Below are 18,759 nucleotides of genomic sequence, written 5' to 3'. Positions count from 1 at the left end.
TAATTTGAGTGTCAAATGTCACCTCTTTTTTCTCCTCAGATAAGAAACCAGCCAATTCTAAAGCCTAAGAACAATCTAAAATTACTGCTATTCTAACTGGAAATGTATTTTAATATACCTCTGCAATAGTGTAAAAGCCAAAGTACTAATAATTTTGGTCAGATTTCAAGGCAGTTTTATTTTCTACCTTCTTATGTGTAGAATGAACACAGGCCCAGGTCCATTTTACACTGACATCCATAATTTGACCCATCTTGTTTTGGTAATATCCTCTCTTTTCACTATTGTTTAGTCATCGAACTTTTGAAAGAATAATAAGAAAATAAAGATGCTATCTTAGCCATCTTGGGCTGCTGTTATAAAATAACCATATACTGGAGTGGTTTATACAACAGACATTGAATTCTCACAGCTATAGAGGCTGGAAAGTCCAAGGTCAGAGTTCCAGCAGATTTGGTTTCTGGTTTACAAACATTGTCTTCTCACTGTGTCCTGGCATGGACAGGAGAGAATGAACTCTTGTAAGGATACGATCTCTTGGGAGCTCTACCCACAGGACCTCATCTAAACCAATTACTCCCAAATGCCTCCACCTTCAAATACTATCACATTGGGAGGTTGTATAAATTTGAGGGGACACATTCGGTTCATAACAGATGCTTTTAATTTAAACCAAGTTTTCTTAATTTTTTTTTTCTTGAAGGATGATGGGTAAGAAGAAAAAATGCTGAAACCATAACTTAACAATGGATTGGTCCTCTGACCTTAATTTGATAGGTTGATTATCCTAAGCTTGAACTGCATTTTTTACTCCATGCTATCGACACTGAATTTGAATAGAAATGTGATTGGACTGTATTGTGTTTTTTAAAGATAGTAATATGAGCTATTTTATTTTTTAGGTTCCATGTACTAATCACCAAATGGTATTGCAGACTTTCTTGAAGCAGTTTTTAGTATGCACAATTAATAAAACTAACCAAAATGCCAGTTCAGTGGAAAGCCATGTTTTTTAATCAATTTACAGATTTCCAAATTGTCTAGAATCTGGTGATATTGCAGTTGGAACATACCAAACAGTAATAATTCTAATTCTCAGTCTTGCAGTGTTTTTCTTTTCGGTAAGATGCATTTGAATGACCATTGATCATAGCTGGTTTTCCAAATTTGGGTAACACCCTGTGAGCATTTCTATTTCTACCTATAAGTAAATACATTTCTCTTAAGAGTCAGTTAAATTATAGTGGCTTATGGCTTAATTTTTTATGAAAAGAAAATTTTTATGAGAAGTGTGAAGGTTTAGTGAAATTACCAATAACTACAATGTTTAGGTGAATATGATGTTCTGATTAGCTGACTTCTTTTAGTCAACTGTTATCCAAAAGATGTTTTTGTTTATTTGCTAAAATCCTTGTTCTGCAAAATTCTTTTCAATATATTGGAATCACTTCCCTGAATGAGTAACATATATTTTATGTATTTGGTGCTTGTATTGATAAAAGGTCTACTTAGGCATCATTTATAAAGAACATAGTTCAGGCCAGCAGTTCTTAACAAGGGGTGATTTTTGCTTTCCTGGGGAAATTTGGCAGTGTCTGGAGTATTTTTTACTGTTACGAATGGGGGTGAGAGGGAGCATGAGACTGGCTTCTGGTGGGTAGAAGCCAGGAATGCTGCTGATCTCCCTGTGATGTACAGTACAGCCCCCCCCCCCCCATTACAATCACTGAACACAAAGTGTCAGGACCACCAAGACTGAGAAACCCCGGTGTAGGATTAATAATGACTTTGCTACCATTGTGGATATTAAAAATACCATAGGCACTGAAGGTGTTCTAAAATATTTTGACTAGGACTTCAGAACGTTTTTGAACAAATATCTAATCTTCAGAATGAGGACTAGGATACTAATCTGGGTATGTGCTGTCTGGAATGTTATTTTTTAACATTCTTTCTGGTCCCATTTCTTTTTAGTTATTGCACAAATGTGTGTATTCCAGCTTCCTATCACACACACATTTTGCATAATCAGTGTAAACCAGGGCCCAGGATTTAACATATTGTAGGAGTGACTCCATTGTGCTTTGTGTGGTTATAAGTTGTTTCTTTGGCAGCAGTGAAAGAAGGTGATTGGAAGGGAGTAGAGGAAGCCTTTGTTAAACCAGGACTCATGAACTTAATCTGTACTGGCCAAGAGTGAAGCCTGGTTATTTAAGATAAAGACCGTGTAGACAGTATGTCCTTAACCATATCATTCTATCCCCATCCTGAATCTCACTCCAAGCAGGGCAGACTTCAGGTTTGGCTTCTTAATTGATGATGACTTCCCTTTCCCCACAGCTGTGAGTTATAGGCACTCTCACAGCCGCTTTCTATCTAGATCTCACTAGTCTGTTTCCTCTTTAGCCTCTTGCGGTTTCCTTCCCCCAAGTACCTATTCACGAGGTCAGAGATTATCTCTGATTAAGAGTGAATTCCATACTTTAAGTGAGGATAATATTCTGTTTGTGTTCAGCGAGAGTGCTGCTTGGAGCCCAAGCTTGGGAGCAAGGCAGTATATATCTCATCTAGGACTGTGGTCTCAGGCTGACCTAAAATCAACCAGATCTTTAAAAATTAGCTTCTTACTGTACAGCGTTGTGAATTGAAATTTATCCTAGAATTATGATTCACACTTTTAACTTTAACTTTAGCATTCAGCTTTTTTAATTGTTGCTTTTCTTTACAGGTCTACTTCCCCAGTAGGACAGCATCACTCTCCTATATCTTCTAGACATCACTCATCTTCCTCACAATCAGGATCATCTATTCAAAGACATTCTCCTTCTCCTCGTCGAAAAAAATCTCCTTCACCATCTTATCAGAGGACAATAACTCCACCTTTACGACGCTCTGCATCTCCTTATCCTTCACATTCTCTGTCTTCTCCTCAGAGAAAGCAAAGTCCCCCAAGACATCGCTCTCCAATACGAGAGAAAGGGAGGCATGACCATGAACGAACTTCACAGTCTCATGATCGGCGTCATGAAAGAAGAGAAGGTATGCACTGTATTTTATCTTGATTTTATTTTTTAGCGTTAAATATTTTCTTTGTTAAAGAACTGGACATTCAGATTTATTGCTACAGTAAGGAGAAGAAGAAAACCGTGTTGTATTAAGTCTTTAACAGATAAGAGTGCTTGAAGGCAGTAAGAGGCGCTTTTAATGACACAGGAACATATAAACTATTAAATGTACATAAGTGGGCTTTTTTTTTTTTTTAAAAGATTTTATGTATTTATTTGACAGAGAGAGATCACAAGTAAGCAGAGAGGCAGGCAGAGAGAGAGGAAGGGAAGCAGGCTCCCTGCCAAGCAGAGAGCCTGATGCGGGACTCGATCCCAGGACCCTGAGATCATGACCTGAGCCAAAGGCAGCGGCGTAACCCACTGAGCCACCCAGGCGCCCCCATAAGTGGGCATTTTTATGTATACTGAGGTAGTGCTTTCTAAGATGTTTTACTTGGGTACTCTCGAGTTCTAGAAATTTTTGACTGTCTGATTCTTAAAACATCCCTCTAATTGCTTAATTGGTTCTTTAAAAAAACAAAAAAGTGAATGGAAGAAAAGCAGCAAACCAGGGGGCATAGTTTGAAAGCATCGCCTATGTTTTGATAAAGAGGTAAGGGCTGGGGGAATATTGAGAAGGTCGGTGTAAGCCAAGTGATCAGTTTTCTAGGTAAAAAGAAGTTAGCAAAGCAGTTTCCCTTTCTAGATCCCTGAGAATTAAGTTAACTTTGGATTTGCTGCTCCTTGTTAAAGCTGAGGTACTATTATCTGGCAATATAGTGTAATAGTTCTGATCTCTTTCTGTACTCCTTATCTAAGCCTCTTGACCTTACATATTTAAGGTTTTTTCCCCTAACTTCTGAGTTGGTGTTTAAACATAATGAGTACTCAGGAAATATTGCTTAGTTGCAACATTTCCCTTTAATGTGCATTTTAAAATAAACCTCTGAGAGTATATTACAGTAGTCTTCTGTGAAACATGTTGAATTTCGTTGTTCTCTTCCTATCAGCAGTGCAGTAATTAATCAAGTTCTTTTATTCAAGAAAATGATGTACATCTAGGTAGGGATCAGAGAGAGTTTCTGTTGTATAGTTTCTTATGTATATCATTTTGGAACCAAAACAGCACAGCAATATTTATGGAACATTGGTAAGATAGGAAAATTCTCTTAGCACCTGTGCATTAATTTTAATAAGATCTTTAACTGGAGTTGACTGGGAATATAGTGTACATTTAATGAGTACTTATTGAGTGAAAGCTCTAGTGTGTTTGATATCTGTTTTGAAATAATAATGAGGGGAAATAGTATGTGGTTGAGTCTTAAAAGAATTTTTTGTCTGTGTGCTAAGAGTGGCCTGTGTTACAGGAAGAATCCATTTAATAATAAGCCATATGTGTTTAGTTTCTTTGAAAAGATGTTTCTTTAACCTTCCAAACAAGATATGTAGCAATTTGTTCCTCTATTTAGATGTCATCTTCTGAAATAAGAATAATTTTAGTGGAAGAATGGGGAGGTAGGTAAAGAACAAAATTTAGTAACTAGATCTGAAAAGACAGATGGAATCATGAAAAGGATCTGGTACTGAGTGAACATATTTTTAGGCCCAGTTGGCATTGGAGGAGGACTAGAAGTCATAAATTGCACCAAAATGGTTGGAAACCTATCCAATCCTTGCCTACTGCTGCTGTTCTTAAAGGGCATTTGTGAATGTAAGCATATGGACGATGTAATTGGCAGGAGAGATGAGTTATTAATGTGAAAATCTAGGGGGTCTTGTGGATACTGTTTGGGTGCTTAAGAAAGTCTGTAGACCTAGCCACCTGGGACAAAGGGAAAAGAAGGTAAGTTAATAATAGGCATACGGCTCTTAGGCATATGGCTGCTGTAACTGCTAAAATAGCCTCAGATCTTGAAGTAGTTCCAGAATGTGAGAGCAACACAAAAAGGAGTCTGACTTAGAAACAATGCAATGTTTGTTTTCTAATGTTCTCTTGTTAGTCCTTTGACTTCATATCAGATTTATATTGTGATCAATTTCTGCCTGTTCTAGGCACATCTAAAGAATAGTTTATGTTCTTTGCAAATTCCATTAGGTATGGGGTTGCCTAAGCCATTTAGGCTCTGGGCCTCTTAATTTCTTCATTTAGATGGTGACAAGGTTGAATTAAATAATCATTGAGTTTTGTTTCAGCTTTCTTAAGACTGAAGTTCCTTTCTTATTTTTCTGTGAAGCATTAGAAAATGCTTTAATGAGAGAAAACTTTAGAGACAGGAGTGATTCAGTAAACAGTTCAAGAAAAAGAGAGGGTGAGTAGCAAAAGAGAGGGTGAGTAGCAGCATCTCTTTGCCAGCCAGCATACTAACTGTAGGCCAGCCACTCTTAAGTACTTTAAGTACACTTGAGGTAGTCACGGATAGTCCAGTTTGGCCCCTTCCTTGGTAGAGATGGCTAAAGTCACTGTGTACCTCTAGTTCTACAAGTAATTTCTAAAAAATAAACCATCAGTGATATGAGATCAATTTATTTGTTTCATTTGTTTAAGATAAGTATGGATAAGTTGGGGCATGGGAAGATCCTAATCAAAGTTTATCTAATCAAGAACATAGTTATTCAAGTGTTAATAAAATTAGCTTTGGAATTGTAGTTTATGTGTGGTTTTAATTTTCTTATTTGCCCACGTTTTCTTTTTTGTATTTTCTGCAAAGAACGTGAATTACCATTTTTTAAAAATTTTTAGCTCTATATTGTATATGTATTGTCTGGTTTCTCAAAATTTTGTTAAAGGAATCCTAGTTGATGTCCAAACTTGCATTACAGAGACAAGAAGCAAAAGAGATAGAGAAAAGGACACAAGAGAAGAACGAGAGTATGAACAAGATCAGAGCTCTTCTAGAGACCACAGAGATGACAGAGAACCTCGAGATGGTCGGGATCGAAGAGATGCCAGAGATACTAGAGACCGACGGGAATTAAGGGACTCCAGAGACATTCGGGACTCCAGGGAGATGAGAGATTATAGCAGAGATAACAAAGAGAGCCGTGACCCCAGAGATTCTCGGTCTGCTCGTGATACCCATGACTACAGGGACCGTGAAAGTCGAGATACTCATCGAAAGGAGGATGCCTATCAAGAAGAATCCCGAAGTTATGGCAGAAACCATTTGAGAGAAGAAAGTTCTCGTACTGAAATAAGGAATGATGCAAGAAATGAGTCTCGAAGTGAAATTAGGAATGACCGGATGGGCAGAAGTAGGGGAAGAGGTCCAGAATTACCTGAAAAGGGTAAGGTTTTAACTTGTCAGTGAACTGTATCTTGTATGCTTATATAGAAATTATTAAATCTTTTAAGGTTTCTTTTCTAAATATATTCTCTTTTACATTCATTATCATCATTTTGTCAAAGTAATTTTCAATTAATTGAATTTTGGCCTTCCCTGTAAATTCCAAGTAAGAATTGTTAAATTCCTAGGACTTAGGAATTTGCTAAAGTAGCAAAAGATAAATGGGTCCTGATTAAAATCCCCTGGTAAATTATATCCAATTATGCCTACCCTCTTGATTAGTGTGGAACACTAAGAAAATTCGTCAGGCAAAAAAGTAGAGTCAAAAGGAAATAATTTCTACTAAACAGGTACAGATATGATAAAATGATTATTAAAGTGGAATTAAAATGGTGGGCTTTCGAAATTGGTGGTATCAGAAATGACTGTGTATTCCTCAGTATACTTGTGCTTTCTTCAAACCAGTTAAGATAATTGCACATCAGAATTTTGAACCATTAATTTATTCTTCCCCTAAAAAGCCTTTACCAGCACTACTACCTAAATGTTGTATTTGCCTCCCAACTGCTTGGACTGAATTAGTTTTGACATGTGTTCCTCTCCCCTTCTGCCCTGAAATACTGCTGCAGATTTCTGAACATTTCATTTTCCATTGGTCTTTTGGTATATCCTGGTCAATATTATAACTCCATATGAAGCTGAAGGCTTTCCTTACCTTCTCCTTCATAGTTGTCTTGGCTTTTCTTAGCCCTTTGCTTTTTCATACACATTTTTAAAATGAGGTGGGTTTTTTTTTTAATTTTGTGAAAAACTTAGATTTTTATTTCAAATGCATTAAATTTATAAATTTATAACTTTTTCTATTGAGTTCTTATGTATTTTATTACTGGGTGTCCAACATTTTTTGTGCTCTTATCAGTGGTACTTAAAAAAATTCTTTTTCTTTCTTTTCAATAATGCATTTACATGGTTTAAAATTTCAAATGTATGAAAGAATATATTGTGAAAAGCCTTGCCTCTATTCCTGACCTTATTCATTTCTTTGCCAATTTTGTCTGTATCCTTCCCAGATATATTCTGCATAGGCAGATTTGTAGGTCTACTCATCATCCCCATCTGATTTTACAAACATAATTTTTTAAAAACTGTATATTACTCTATACCTTGCTGTTTTCACTTAAAAAAATACCTTGGAGATCATTCCATATCAGTGAACTTGATAAGTAGCTCTATCCCCTTCTTTGTGGTGCACATTGTCCATTGTAGGAATTACTTAAAAGATCTTTTATTTAAATTCCAGTTAACATACAGTGTAATCTTAGTTTCAGATGTACAGTGTAGTGATTAGGCATATGCATACAACACCCATTGCCCATCACAAGCTCCCTTCTTAATCCCCAACACCTATTTAACCCATCCCCCTACCCACCTCTGGTAACCTTCAGTTTGTTTTGTATAGGTAAGAGTCTCTTTCTTGCTTTGCCTCTCTCTTTTTTTTTTTTTTAGCTTCACTCATTTGTTTCATTTCTTAAATTCCATATATGAGTGAAAATATGTTCTTTCTCTGACTGACTTATTTTGCTTAGCAAAATACTCCCTAGCTCCATCCATGTCGAAGCAAATGGCAAGATTTCATTCTTTTTATGGCTGAGTAATATTCCATTGTGTATGTATACCATATTTTCTTTGCCCATTCATCAGTCATTGGACACCTGGGCTATTACCATAATTTGGCTATTGTAGATAGTGCTACATTGTAAATATAGGGGTGCATGTATCCCTTCAAATTAGTATTTTTGTATTCTTTGGGCAAATACCTAGTAGTGCAATTATTATATTGTAGGGTAGTTCTATTTTTAATTTTTTGAGGAACCTCTATACCATTCTCCAAGTATACAATGCAAACACCTGTTTGCATTCCCACCACAACAGTGCAGGAGGGTTTCCCTTTCTCCATATCTTTGCCAACACCAGTTGTTTCTTGTGTTGTTAATTTTAGCCATTTGGATAGGTGTCAGGTGATAACCCATTATAGTTTTGATTTTGTATTTCCCTGATGATGAGTGATGCTGAGCATCTTTTCATGTCTGTTGGCCATCTGTATGTCCTCTTTGGAGAAATGTCTGTTCATGTCTTCTGCCCATTTTATAATTGTATTATTCGTTTTGCAGTCCCTATCAAAATATGAACACCTTTTTGCACATAGCTAGAACAATCTGAAGTTAATACAGTAGTTCTTCCTTATCCACAGGGGCTGTGTTCCAGGATGCTGGGTGAATGCCTAAAACCTCAAATAATACTGAACTCTCCATATACTATGTCTTTTCCTGTGCATACACACCTATGATAAAGTTTAATTTATAAATTAAGCATAGTAAGAAATTAACAGTAACTAATAATAAAATAAAACAATGATAATATACCACAGTGAAAATTATGTGAATGTGGTCTTTCTCAGAATATCTTATTTAGTGCTGTACTTACCCTTCTTATGATGAAGTGAGATGATAAAATGCCTCCGTGATGAGATGAGGCAAAGTGAATGATGTAGGCATTATGAGGTAACAATAGGCTACCGGTGACCTTCTGAAGATATGTCAGGAGGAGGATCATCTGCTTCTGGACCCCAGTTGACCGTGGGTAACTGAAATCACAGAAAGCAAAGCCACAGATAGGGGAGGTGCTATAAATTATATATTGATATTATATATCAATTATTTATTGATATATAATTATATATTGATAGATACACATCTATCTATATATGTCTCTTTAAAATACTTTAAAAAGATATTATTTAGTGACACAGAGTTATTCACTAAGCACTGTTCAAAAACAAAGACTGGAATAATAGGGGAGGTCCTAATTTATAGGATTTATAGGACCTAATTTATAGGACCTCCCCTATTATTCCAGTCTTTGTTTTTGAACAGTGCTTAGTGAATAACTCTGTGTCACTAAATAATTTCTTTTTAAAGTATTTTATTTTCTACCACTTACTGTTGGTATATGGAAATGAGAATTGATACTTGTATATTAATCTTACATTATTATGTCGCTGTATTTTTGTAGGAGATCTAATTGGATTCTCTTAAACATTTATGTCTGGGAACAGATTTGGCTCTTCTTATTTATTTACTGTCAATAACCTGCTGATCTTTCAATATAGTGTTGACTGTAAGTGCATTTTAAAAATAGGCTTCTTTGCTCTGTTCCAGATTTTAAAGTGTTATTTTTGGCCTTTTACCATTAAGCAGTATGTTTGTAGATTTTTAGCAGATTTTTTTATTGTGTTACAGATGTCCCCTGATCTCCCCAGTTTGGCTAACAACTTGTATCATGACCATTTTTTTTGTATACTGAGAAGGTCATAGTTGGTCTCTTTAACCTTTTTACTTATGTTATGTATTTCTTTAAACTTTAGAACTATCCAGGCATTTCTAAGATGAATGGAATTTTTTTCATTTTTTTAAAGTTCTAGATTAGGTTAAACTGTGATATTGAATGAAACATCTGTGTTTTCAATGGAGATTACATAATATTAGTGACATAATGGTAAATATTTAATGAACTCTTCAGAAGTCCTAACTTTTTAGCTTTTGCCAGTTTCCATGGTATAAATACTCTTGCCATATCAGATTTTCAGCTACTGACATGAAAAGAGATATACACAATTGGCTCTTTCAAGCCACTGTGAACCAATTCTGCATGCCACTGCGTATTTCATTTTTTATGTTCTTGTTTGGCTTGGGCATCAAAGTTATACTAGACATACAAAATGTGTTAGGTAGTGTTGCTTCTTTTTTCCTCTGGAACAATTTATATATGACTAGTTATCTATTCTTCGACAATTTAACATTTGTTTGTTAAGCGTTTCCTATTTTTCTGATGGCTATAGCTTCTACTATCAGTTGAGTTTTCTCATTAAGAGTTAATAGATTTAGATTGTTGTAATAGTTACAGATTTTGGTTTTTTTTTTTTCTTTTTCTTAAAGCAGTGTTTTGTTTTTCCCGGAAATTTGTTTTCAAATTTTTGATACAAAGATGTTCCAAAATTTGCTTTTTTAAATCTCTTTTATATCTTTAACTATATCCCCTTATTTTTCTTGCTCAATATTGCCAGAGATGTGTCTGTTTTGAGTCTTTTCAAATAACTAATCTTTGGTTTATATTCCTTTGTATCTCTTTTGTTCTATTAATTTCTGCTCTTAAGTTTTACTTTGTTGTGAAATGTGTGGTAATTTTATTAGTAACCATTCTAAACACTTTGTAAGTTTTAATATGATTTCTTTCTTGATTCATGAATTAGGTAGAAATATGACTTTAAATTTCCAATCATAACTTTTTAAAATGAATCCCCTTCCTTAATTTTAATTGTTGTCAGAGAAGACTTTAAAGTCGACTCTTTGACATCTATATTTGTCAAGACTCTAAGCTGTGGCTCAGAAATTTACATAAATGTTCTGTGTGTGCTTTTAATAGTTGGATGCAAAGGGTGTCTCATGTCAAGCTTGTTAACCATGGTTTCAAATATATAATTATTTTTAGTCTGCCTTTTCTAACATTACAGAGAAGTGAGTTAAATCTTCCACTGTTATTGTGAATTTGTTGATTTCATATAATTTGATCAATTTTTGCTTTGAATATTTTAAAAGACTTTGCTGTTAGTTATAAAGGCAGATTATTCCTTTTACCACTGCAGAATGACCCTCTTTATCTCTAATAGTGCTTTTTGTTTTGAAGGTTATTTTACTAACATTTCCTTTGGTTTGTATTTGATAAGTATCTTTTTTCATCCTTTTCGCCTTGCTGTATCTTTTTGTTTTAAATGTGACTCTAAACAGCATAGGTTAGACATATGTTGAATCTTCTTATTGTATCTTCTCTGATTCTTAACTTTCAGATTTTTCATCTCTCTTTTGTTTCTTGGGTCATTTCCTCAGACATACCTTTTTTTTTCCTTTTCTTCCCCCCCCCCCCATGTATCTCTTAGCAGCATCTAAGCTATTATTTAATTTACTCATTCCTAGATATTATATTTAGCTCATTTCTAGTTTTTAAAAAATGTTTTAAATTTCTTCCTTGTGGTCTTTAATTATACAGATATTTTGACTATTAAAATACATTGTTAACAGTATTTAGAATTTTTTTCTAATCTTTGAAGGCTCAAAGCCTGTTATGTATTGTGAGTATGTGTAGTTCTGCATTTTTTTAAGCCACTTTACTGAGATATGATTGACATACAAAAAGCATATACAGCTTGGAGATATGTGCTCACGAATCCATCACTACTATCTATGCCATTAACATATCCATTGTCTGCACAAGTTTCCTTTTGCTCTGTCTTTACTATTTTGTATGTGTGTAATGAGAATGCTTAATATAACATCTACCCTCTTATCAAATTTTTTACTTTCCAGGACAGTATTATTAATTGTAGGCACTGTACTGTACTGTAGAGCTCTAAGTCTTATTCATCTTCTACAACTGAAACTTTGTACCCTTTGACTAACACCTCTCCATCTCCTTCTACTTCCAGCCCTTGGCAGTTAACCGTTCTGTTCTCTATTTCTAAGAGTTTGGACTATTTTAGATTCCACATATAAGTTGCACCATGTAGTATTTGTCTTTCTGTGTGTGACTTCTCTCACTCAACATAATGTCCTCCAGGTTCATCTATGTTGCTATGTTGTCTCAAATGGCAGGATTTCCTTTTTTTTTTTTTTAAAGGATGAATAATATTCTGTTATATGTATATACCACATTTTCTTTATCCATTTATCTATCACAGGGTTGCCTCCTTGTCTTGGCTATTTTAAATAATACTGCTGTGACATGGGCTCTCTCTTCCAGATCCTGATTTCAATTCCTTTGGATATATACCCAGAAGTGGTATAACTGAATCATATGTGGTTCTATTTTTCATTTTTTTGAGAAACTGCTGTACTGTTTTCCAATCATGGGTGTGTAGCTTTGGATTATCATTACCACAGTCAGGATGCTCACTTGTGTATCACAGGACTCCTTGTGTTACCCCTTTGTAGCTGCACTCAAACCCCTGGCAACCACTAATATGTCTTCCATCTTATAATTGTTATTCCATAAATGCTTCATAATGGAACCATGCTGTATATATCCTGTTGAGATTGGCTTTTTCACTCAGCATAATTTCCTTGAGGTTCATCCAAGTTGTTACATGTATTAATAGTTCGTTCCTTGTAGTATTTCCCGGTCGGGGGATACCACAGTTTAACCATTCACCATTGAAAGACATTTGGGTACTTTCCAGGTTTGGGCTTTTACAAATGAAGCTACTATGAACATTCATTTCCCACATTTTTTAATGAAAATTTTCAGGCACCACTTAATGTCCACAAAGTACCTTGGTTCTGTATTAGAATGTTTTTGCTATAAATTGTAATCAAAGCCATATTATATATCCACTTTTTCATTATTTTCATGTTATTTCTGTGAATTAGGTGTGAACAGATAGTTTTCATTTTTTGTTTTGTTGGGTTTGGGTTAACTGAAATGAGTCTTCTTGCTTTATGATTCCATTAAGCCTTTTTTTATTGATAGGAAAAAACTGGGACTTAGCTTACCCGAGCCCATCATTAGACAACTTCGGTGTTCTGATCCAACATTTAATATTCTTTTCTACAATGATTACCATACTTTGAAACACTAACACACCTTCTTTATTTGTGTGTTTTGGGGAAGAAAGTTTGTTACTGATGAAACTTGTGTAATAAAGTATATATGTTTAAACATTTGTGTGAATATCCTTTGTTTAGGAAGTCGAGGCACAAGAGGTTCTCAAATTGATAGTCACAGTAGTAGTAGCAACTATCATGACAGCTGGGAAACTCGGAGTAGCTATCCTGAAAGAGACAGATATCCTGAAAGAGACAACAGAGACCAAGCAAGGGATTCTTCCTTTGAGAGAAGACATGGAGAGAGAGACCGTCGCGACAACAGAGAGAGAGGTTTGTCAAATCGCTTATTATTCAATAATGGCCAACAGTGTTTGAGAGAATTGTCTTTTAAAAACCATTTATTAGTTTACTTTTTAATACATCTATTAAGACTTTTGCTTGTTGATACATTTGAAACTATTATATTTACTCATGTAATCTTCCTTGTTTACTTAGTTTAAGAGAGAGTGTGTAAATAGCTAGCTACCAAAGGACCTGTTTGGCAGCATGGTGGGTACTGAGGTGTAATAAGTACTTGCATACTGCAAGAACCTACGTGCCCTACTTTATGTCTCTCACCTTAACCAAATAGCTTACAACCCTTTAAGGAATGTAGATGCTTGGGTGCCCATTCTAGGCATTTCTGATTGAGGAGATGATTTCCCACCTGAGTATCCTGGCCACTCACTCACTAACTTTGATAATATACCGAGTCTTATAAGAGCTGTCAGAAGAACAAAGGGGAAAAAAATTGATGATGGTAGGGTTGGGGGTGATCTGAGGAAACATTTTATATGCATGTTCCTTCTTGAGAATTTACAATAGTTTAGCTAATTTTATATTCTTGTGTATCTTAAACAAAACATTTTTGGTTAATGTATTAGATTCTACTCTGTTAGATACACTCTCTTAAATCAGTTTTGAAGCAAGATTACTCGAAGTCATTTAAAAAGGGTTTATAAGCAGTTTCTTTAACAAGCTTTTATTATCCATCTGTATTAGGGCCTTTAAACTCTTTAAGATCTTAAGAAGCTCTAACTAACTTTGGCTGGTTACTAAAGTAACGTTTGCTATAATGCTGAGATTAATATAGTACGAAACTTGACTGGGTAGGAAATTGAATAATGATGTTTCATAGTGGGCGGAATCACGAGGGTAACAGTGTGTGTGTTGATATGGGCAGTAATGAGAGAAGGAGGTCATTAAGACACCAGGTACTTCAGTAGTATAGATGAGATTAGACTTGGTTGAGTTGAGTTTGGTAGGGTAAGCCTAATGGATTTGTGTTAAAAGATGTGTATGATTTCCTTAGTTACAAATGAGGCTGGAATTTATATGTTGTGTGTTGATACCTGAAATTATATCTTACCTAACGCTGATTCACCTCTCCTTAATCTAACATTTTGTCCTTGTAATGCTGTGCTTTTTTTAATGTCTCTTCTCTCTCTCTTTTTTTTCCTAGTTGGATATCCTAGCTCAGGCTTTTTCATCTTATTCCTGAATTCAGTAGCAACATTTGGTTTCAGTCTTGTATTTAGTTCTCAACCATACGTGTATTAAGTTTCTGGGAACTTTGATAGTTGCTTTTTATGTATTAGCAGACTTAATATAGTAAAAGATATAAGTCTGGGAATATATATATAAAATATCCTTTAAAATCCTTTTATCTTTATAATATTCCTGTGAGTGTTGGTATGACGACAAGAGAATTCACATTTCATAACTTAAGAGATTTGGGCTAGGAGAAGGATAGTGATTTTTCCAGTGTTACAGAGAAGTAAGTTCCAGAGCTGGAATTCAAACTCAGATCTTCTGACTGCAAGTTCTGTCCTCTTTCTGCTTTACTTTACTATAGCTACTTCAATAAATATCAGTTGTATGATTGAAACAGAACTATATATTTGAGGTTACCAGTATATTCCACAACGTTTATTGAGTACTCATGCATTTTGCTAGGTTCTTGAAGTACTGTAGTTCTTGTGCTTATAGAACTTAATGGGAGGGAAGATACCTCCCCTTAAAACACCCAAAAAGAAAAATGACTGTTCAGTACAATCAAGGACACAAAGAATGTGCCCAGATAGAAATTAAGGATAAGAGAGGAACCTTTTTTAGATAGACTGTGTATAAAAATTTGAAAGATGACATTTATGCAGAAGCATAAATGAAAGAGAAGAAACTAGCATTGTGAAGATTGAGGGTAAAAACACTCCATGCAGAGGGAAGAGTATGTGCCAATTCTCTGAGATAAGAAATACTATGTCCTAGAGTTTAGAAGAAGGCCAATGTGACCAGAGTACGGTGAGCAATAGGCAGATTGATAGAGGTTGAAGGTAGGGATGTGTGCAAGCACCTTGTTCTGTGCTCAGGAATTTCAGTCTTCCCTTTATTTCTTAACAGGCTGATTAGTATACACAGAGACAATTGGAGTGTGATTAATGTTACTACTGTATGAAGTTCTGTGAGATGACAGAGGAGCAGACAGGGTTCTGAGATCAGGAGAGCTTCCCTAAAGAGTTTGCTAGAAGGACAATGGAAGAACACTTTGCAGGGAAAAGGGGTAGCATGTGCTGACACGCAGGACTAAAAGAAACATATGCTTAGAGTAGTAATGAGTTATGGTGTTGGGAGTAGAGGTATGCCATAATAGGTAGGGAAGGAAAGAAACTGGGGAAAAGGACTGGTGAGAGACTATAGACCAGGTTCTAAATAGTCTAATAAACCAGGCTAAAAATTTTTGATTGGTTGCCTTGTAGGCAGGGAAAAGCAGTTGGAAAAAATAAAGTTTTCATGGAAAAAGTATAAGTAAGTCTGAGGAAGGACTGAAGACAATGATACCAACCAGTTAGACTGTTGATGACATAGACATCTAGGAAGAGGTGATCAGAGTCTGTTAAGAATACTAACTGTAGGGATGGAGAGAGGAAATGGATTAAGAAATATTTTGAGAGTGAAATTGATGGATAGCTCAGAGCTCTCCAGCTTTCATGAATGGGTATGTCATTCATTAAGATAAGGAAATAATATTAAAAGAAAAGCATCTTTGAAGAACATATTTTGGGGAAAAGATAGAAAAAAATTTCGGACACATTAAACTGATGTTCTTATATCCTCTCCATTTTCTTTGAAGTAAGAGACATTGTCTTTTGGGTTGGGGAAAATAGAATTTTTATCTGTCATAAGAAGTGTAAGTAAAAAAGTTTATTCCCTGACATGACTGTAATCAGAAATTTCAAGAATGAATTACTACATGCTGCAGTATTGAATTTCAGGTTCTGTAATCATTGTGACATTAGTATGACCCCTCAACCTGGAACTCAGACAATCTAAGACCATAAATATGTAGCATTTGGGGAATCAAAAGTGAACAATAGAACCATTTTAAATTTAAGTTGGTTTCAGCAAAAATAAAAAAGGGTTTAGGAGAAACTGACTTCTAGTCCCAATGTCCTAATAAATCTGCCATCTCTGTGGCTTTGGCCAGTCAACTTCTGGACCATAATTTCTGTGTTTTTAAGAAACAGCCAGATAAGATTTTGTTTTGTTTTAGCTTTAAAATTCTATGAACTTTTGTATTGATAAGTAACCTCTAAAGAGTAAATATGCATTAAGTCTTGCCTTTTTCATCTGTGATAAGATAGGAAATTCAAATTACTATAACGATTGATCCCTTCCCTGGAAACATCCTTAAGTTATTCTGCTTTTAATAAGCTGGTATTAGATATTCCACTTGAAAAGCTATTGACCATAATGTAACCCATACAATATAGGTTTATGACTAACCCATAAACATTATTACATAATATGGAAATAGAAACTTCATATAAGTAGCCTAGATCCTACCACAGTGAACTATTTTCAAAAATGGTTAATTCTGTGGAAAAGTCAATCCCATTTTTTAATACATTTTTCTGGTCCCAGACTAATTTCCTCCTCAACTGGGCATTTGGGCAGCATGTATTCATTTTCGCTGTGTTTATATGATTCATGTATTGAAAAAAATATATTTATATAAAATGTGATGAGATGATCAGTTTAACATTTTTAAGAAAACAGCTCTTCATCTGAGTGATGAGTAATATGATTAAATAAAACTTTTAATTTATTATAAATATATATCACTAATATGAAACACTTTACACTTGATTACTTCAAGATTGCTAAGCATCAGTACCCTTAATATTCTAGTTTATGATAAATTGATATTGCAGCAACAATTATTGACAGATGTTTTGTTCTACTATATTTTCCTCACATAGTAGCTGCACTTTGATATGTATATATTTTGGCCTGAAATTAGAGGTGTGACTTACGAGGGAAATTTTTTTTTTCCTTCAGCTCCTATGTTCTACACCTCCTGCTGCCCCTATCCTTTGCCACCAGTGTTCTCAGGTCCTGCTGGGGGGACAGAGAAGATCAGAGGTGAAGGGTAGAGATGGCAGAAAGTGGGGTTGGAGCAGTGGGCTGGAGGTAGGGTAGGGAGCATGCAGAGAAAGATCAAAGGTGGATCAGTGGGAGGTGGGAGGGGGGTTGATGGGGAACAGAAAACACGTTAGTTAGAGGGCAAATAAAACTTACCTTTAAGAAAAAAAAATTTGTAAACATCTAGGGGTGATTATTTGGATGATTAACTTAAACGTAAATATAGTACCTGATTTATATTTGCTGCCAGTGTGACCCTATACACAGATAAAATTTAAGATTTGCCATATTGTCTTACCAATAGGTTATCTGTCAAATTAATCACTGACAAAACTTGATTTTCATTGTAGATCAAAGACCAAGCTCACCAATTCGACATCAGGGAAGGAATGACGAGCTTGAGCGTGATGAAAGAAGAGAGGAACGAAGAGTAGACAGAGTGGAGGATAGAAGAGATGAAAGGGCCAGAGAAAGAGAGAGGGAGCGAGAGCGAGACAGAGAGCGGGAGAGGGAGAGGGAGCGTGAGCGGGATCGGGAAAGAGAGAAGGAGAGAGAGCTGGAAAGAGAGCGTGCTAGGGAGCGGGAGAGAGAAAGAGAAAGAGAAAAGGAGAGGGACCGTGAAAGAGAGCGAGATCGTGACCATGACCGAGACAGGGAGAGAGAGAGGGAGCGAGATAGGGAAAAAGAGCGGGAGCGAGAGAGAGAAGAACGGGAGAGAGAGCGAGAGCGAGAGCGGGAGAGGGAACGAGAGCGAGAGCGGGAACGAGAGCGAGCAAGAGAAAGGGATAAAGAACGAGAGCGGCAGAGGGATTGGGAAGACAAAGATAAAGGACGAGATGACCGCCGAGAGAAGCGAGAAGATGCCAGAGAAGACAGGAATCCCCGAGATGGACACGAAGAGAGAAAGTCAAAGTAAGAATGAGAATGAATCCGTTTTTTAAAGTTCCATTTCAGTAAAGAGTTAAAAAGTTTCATTTAATGCTTTTTAGTGTGCCCCTAATGTCCTTATAATAATTCTTTTTCCTCTCTACATTTTCCTGTATTTTAATTTTATTATGTATATTTGGTGTTTAAAGTCTTTTTGAATTGTCTAGGGAAAGAAACACTTTCTCATCCTATTTCTGTAGCCATGGATATAATTAACCATTCTTATTTACTGTGCCATTTTTAATGACGTATTGGCTTATTCAGCTTCTATAGATTTGTTAAGGAATCCAACTATAAGTGATAGAACCAATACACTACACCTCATCATATCCACTTTATAACTAGTTCATGGAGTTGACCAGTCACCAAAAGGTATTACCTATG

General features: G+C 35.5%; 1 protein-coding gene across 8 annotated transcripts in view; it reads left to right on the top strand.

Annotated features, from left to right (window-relative positions):
- ZC3H13 (zinc finger CCCH-type containing 13) overlaps window positions 1-18,759 on the top strand; it is a 100,230-nt gene that overhangs the window by 60,365 nt on the left and 21,106 nt on the right. For 5 of the 8 annotated variants that reach the window (XM_059143682.1, XM_059143688.1, XM_059143683.1 and 2 more), the window contains 5 exons: window positions 2,729-3,039; window positions 5,868-6,332; window positions 13,126-13,317; window positions 17,365-17,448; window positions 17,799-18,360. In XM_059143682.1, the coding sequence (XP_058999665.1) occupies window positions 2,729-3,039; window positions 5,868-6,332; window positions 13,126-13,317; window positions 17,365-17,448; window positions 17,799-18,360 (1,614 nt within the window). The remainder of the gene's footprint in view (window positions 1-2,728; window positions 3,040-5,867; window positions 6,333-13,125; window positions 13,318-17,364; window positions 17,449-17,798; window positions 18,361-18,759) is intronic. The other 3 variants (XM_059143686.1, XM_059143685.1, XM_059143684.1) reach the window with 2 other exon arrangements.

This window comes from Mustela lutreola, chromosome 13 (assembly GCF_030435805.1).
Source record: "Mustela lutreola isolate mMusLut2 chromosome 13, mMusLut2.pri, whole genome shotgun sequence".
Lineage (NCBI taxonomy): Eukaryota > Metazoa > Chordata > Mammalia > Carnivora > Mustelidae > Mustela > Mustela lutreola.
This window is presented reverse-complemented; position numbering and strand designations above follow the sequence as displayed.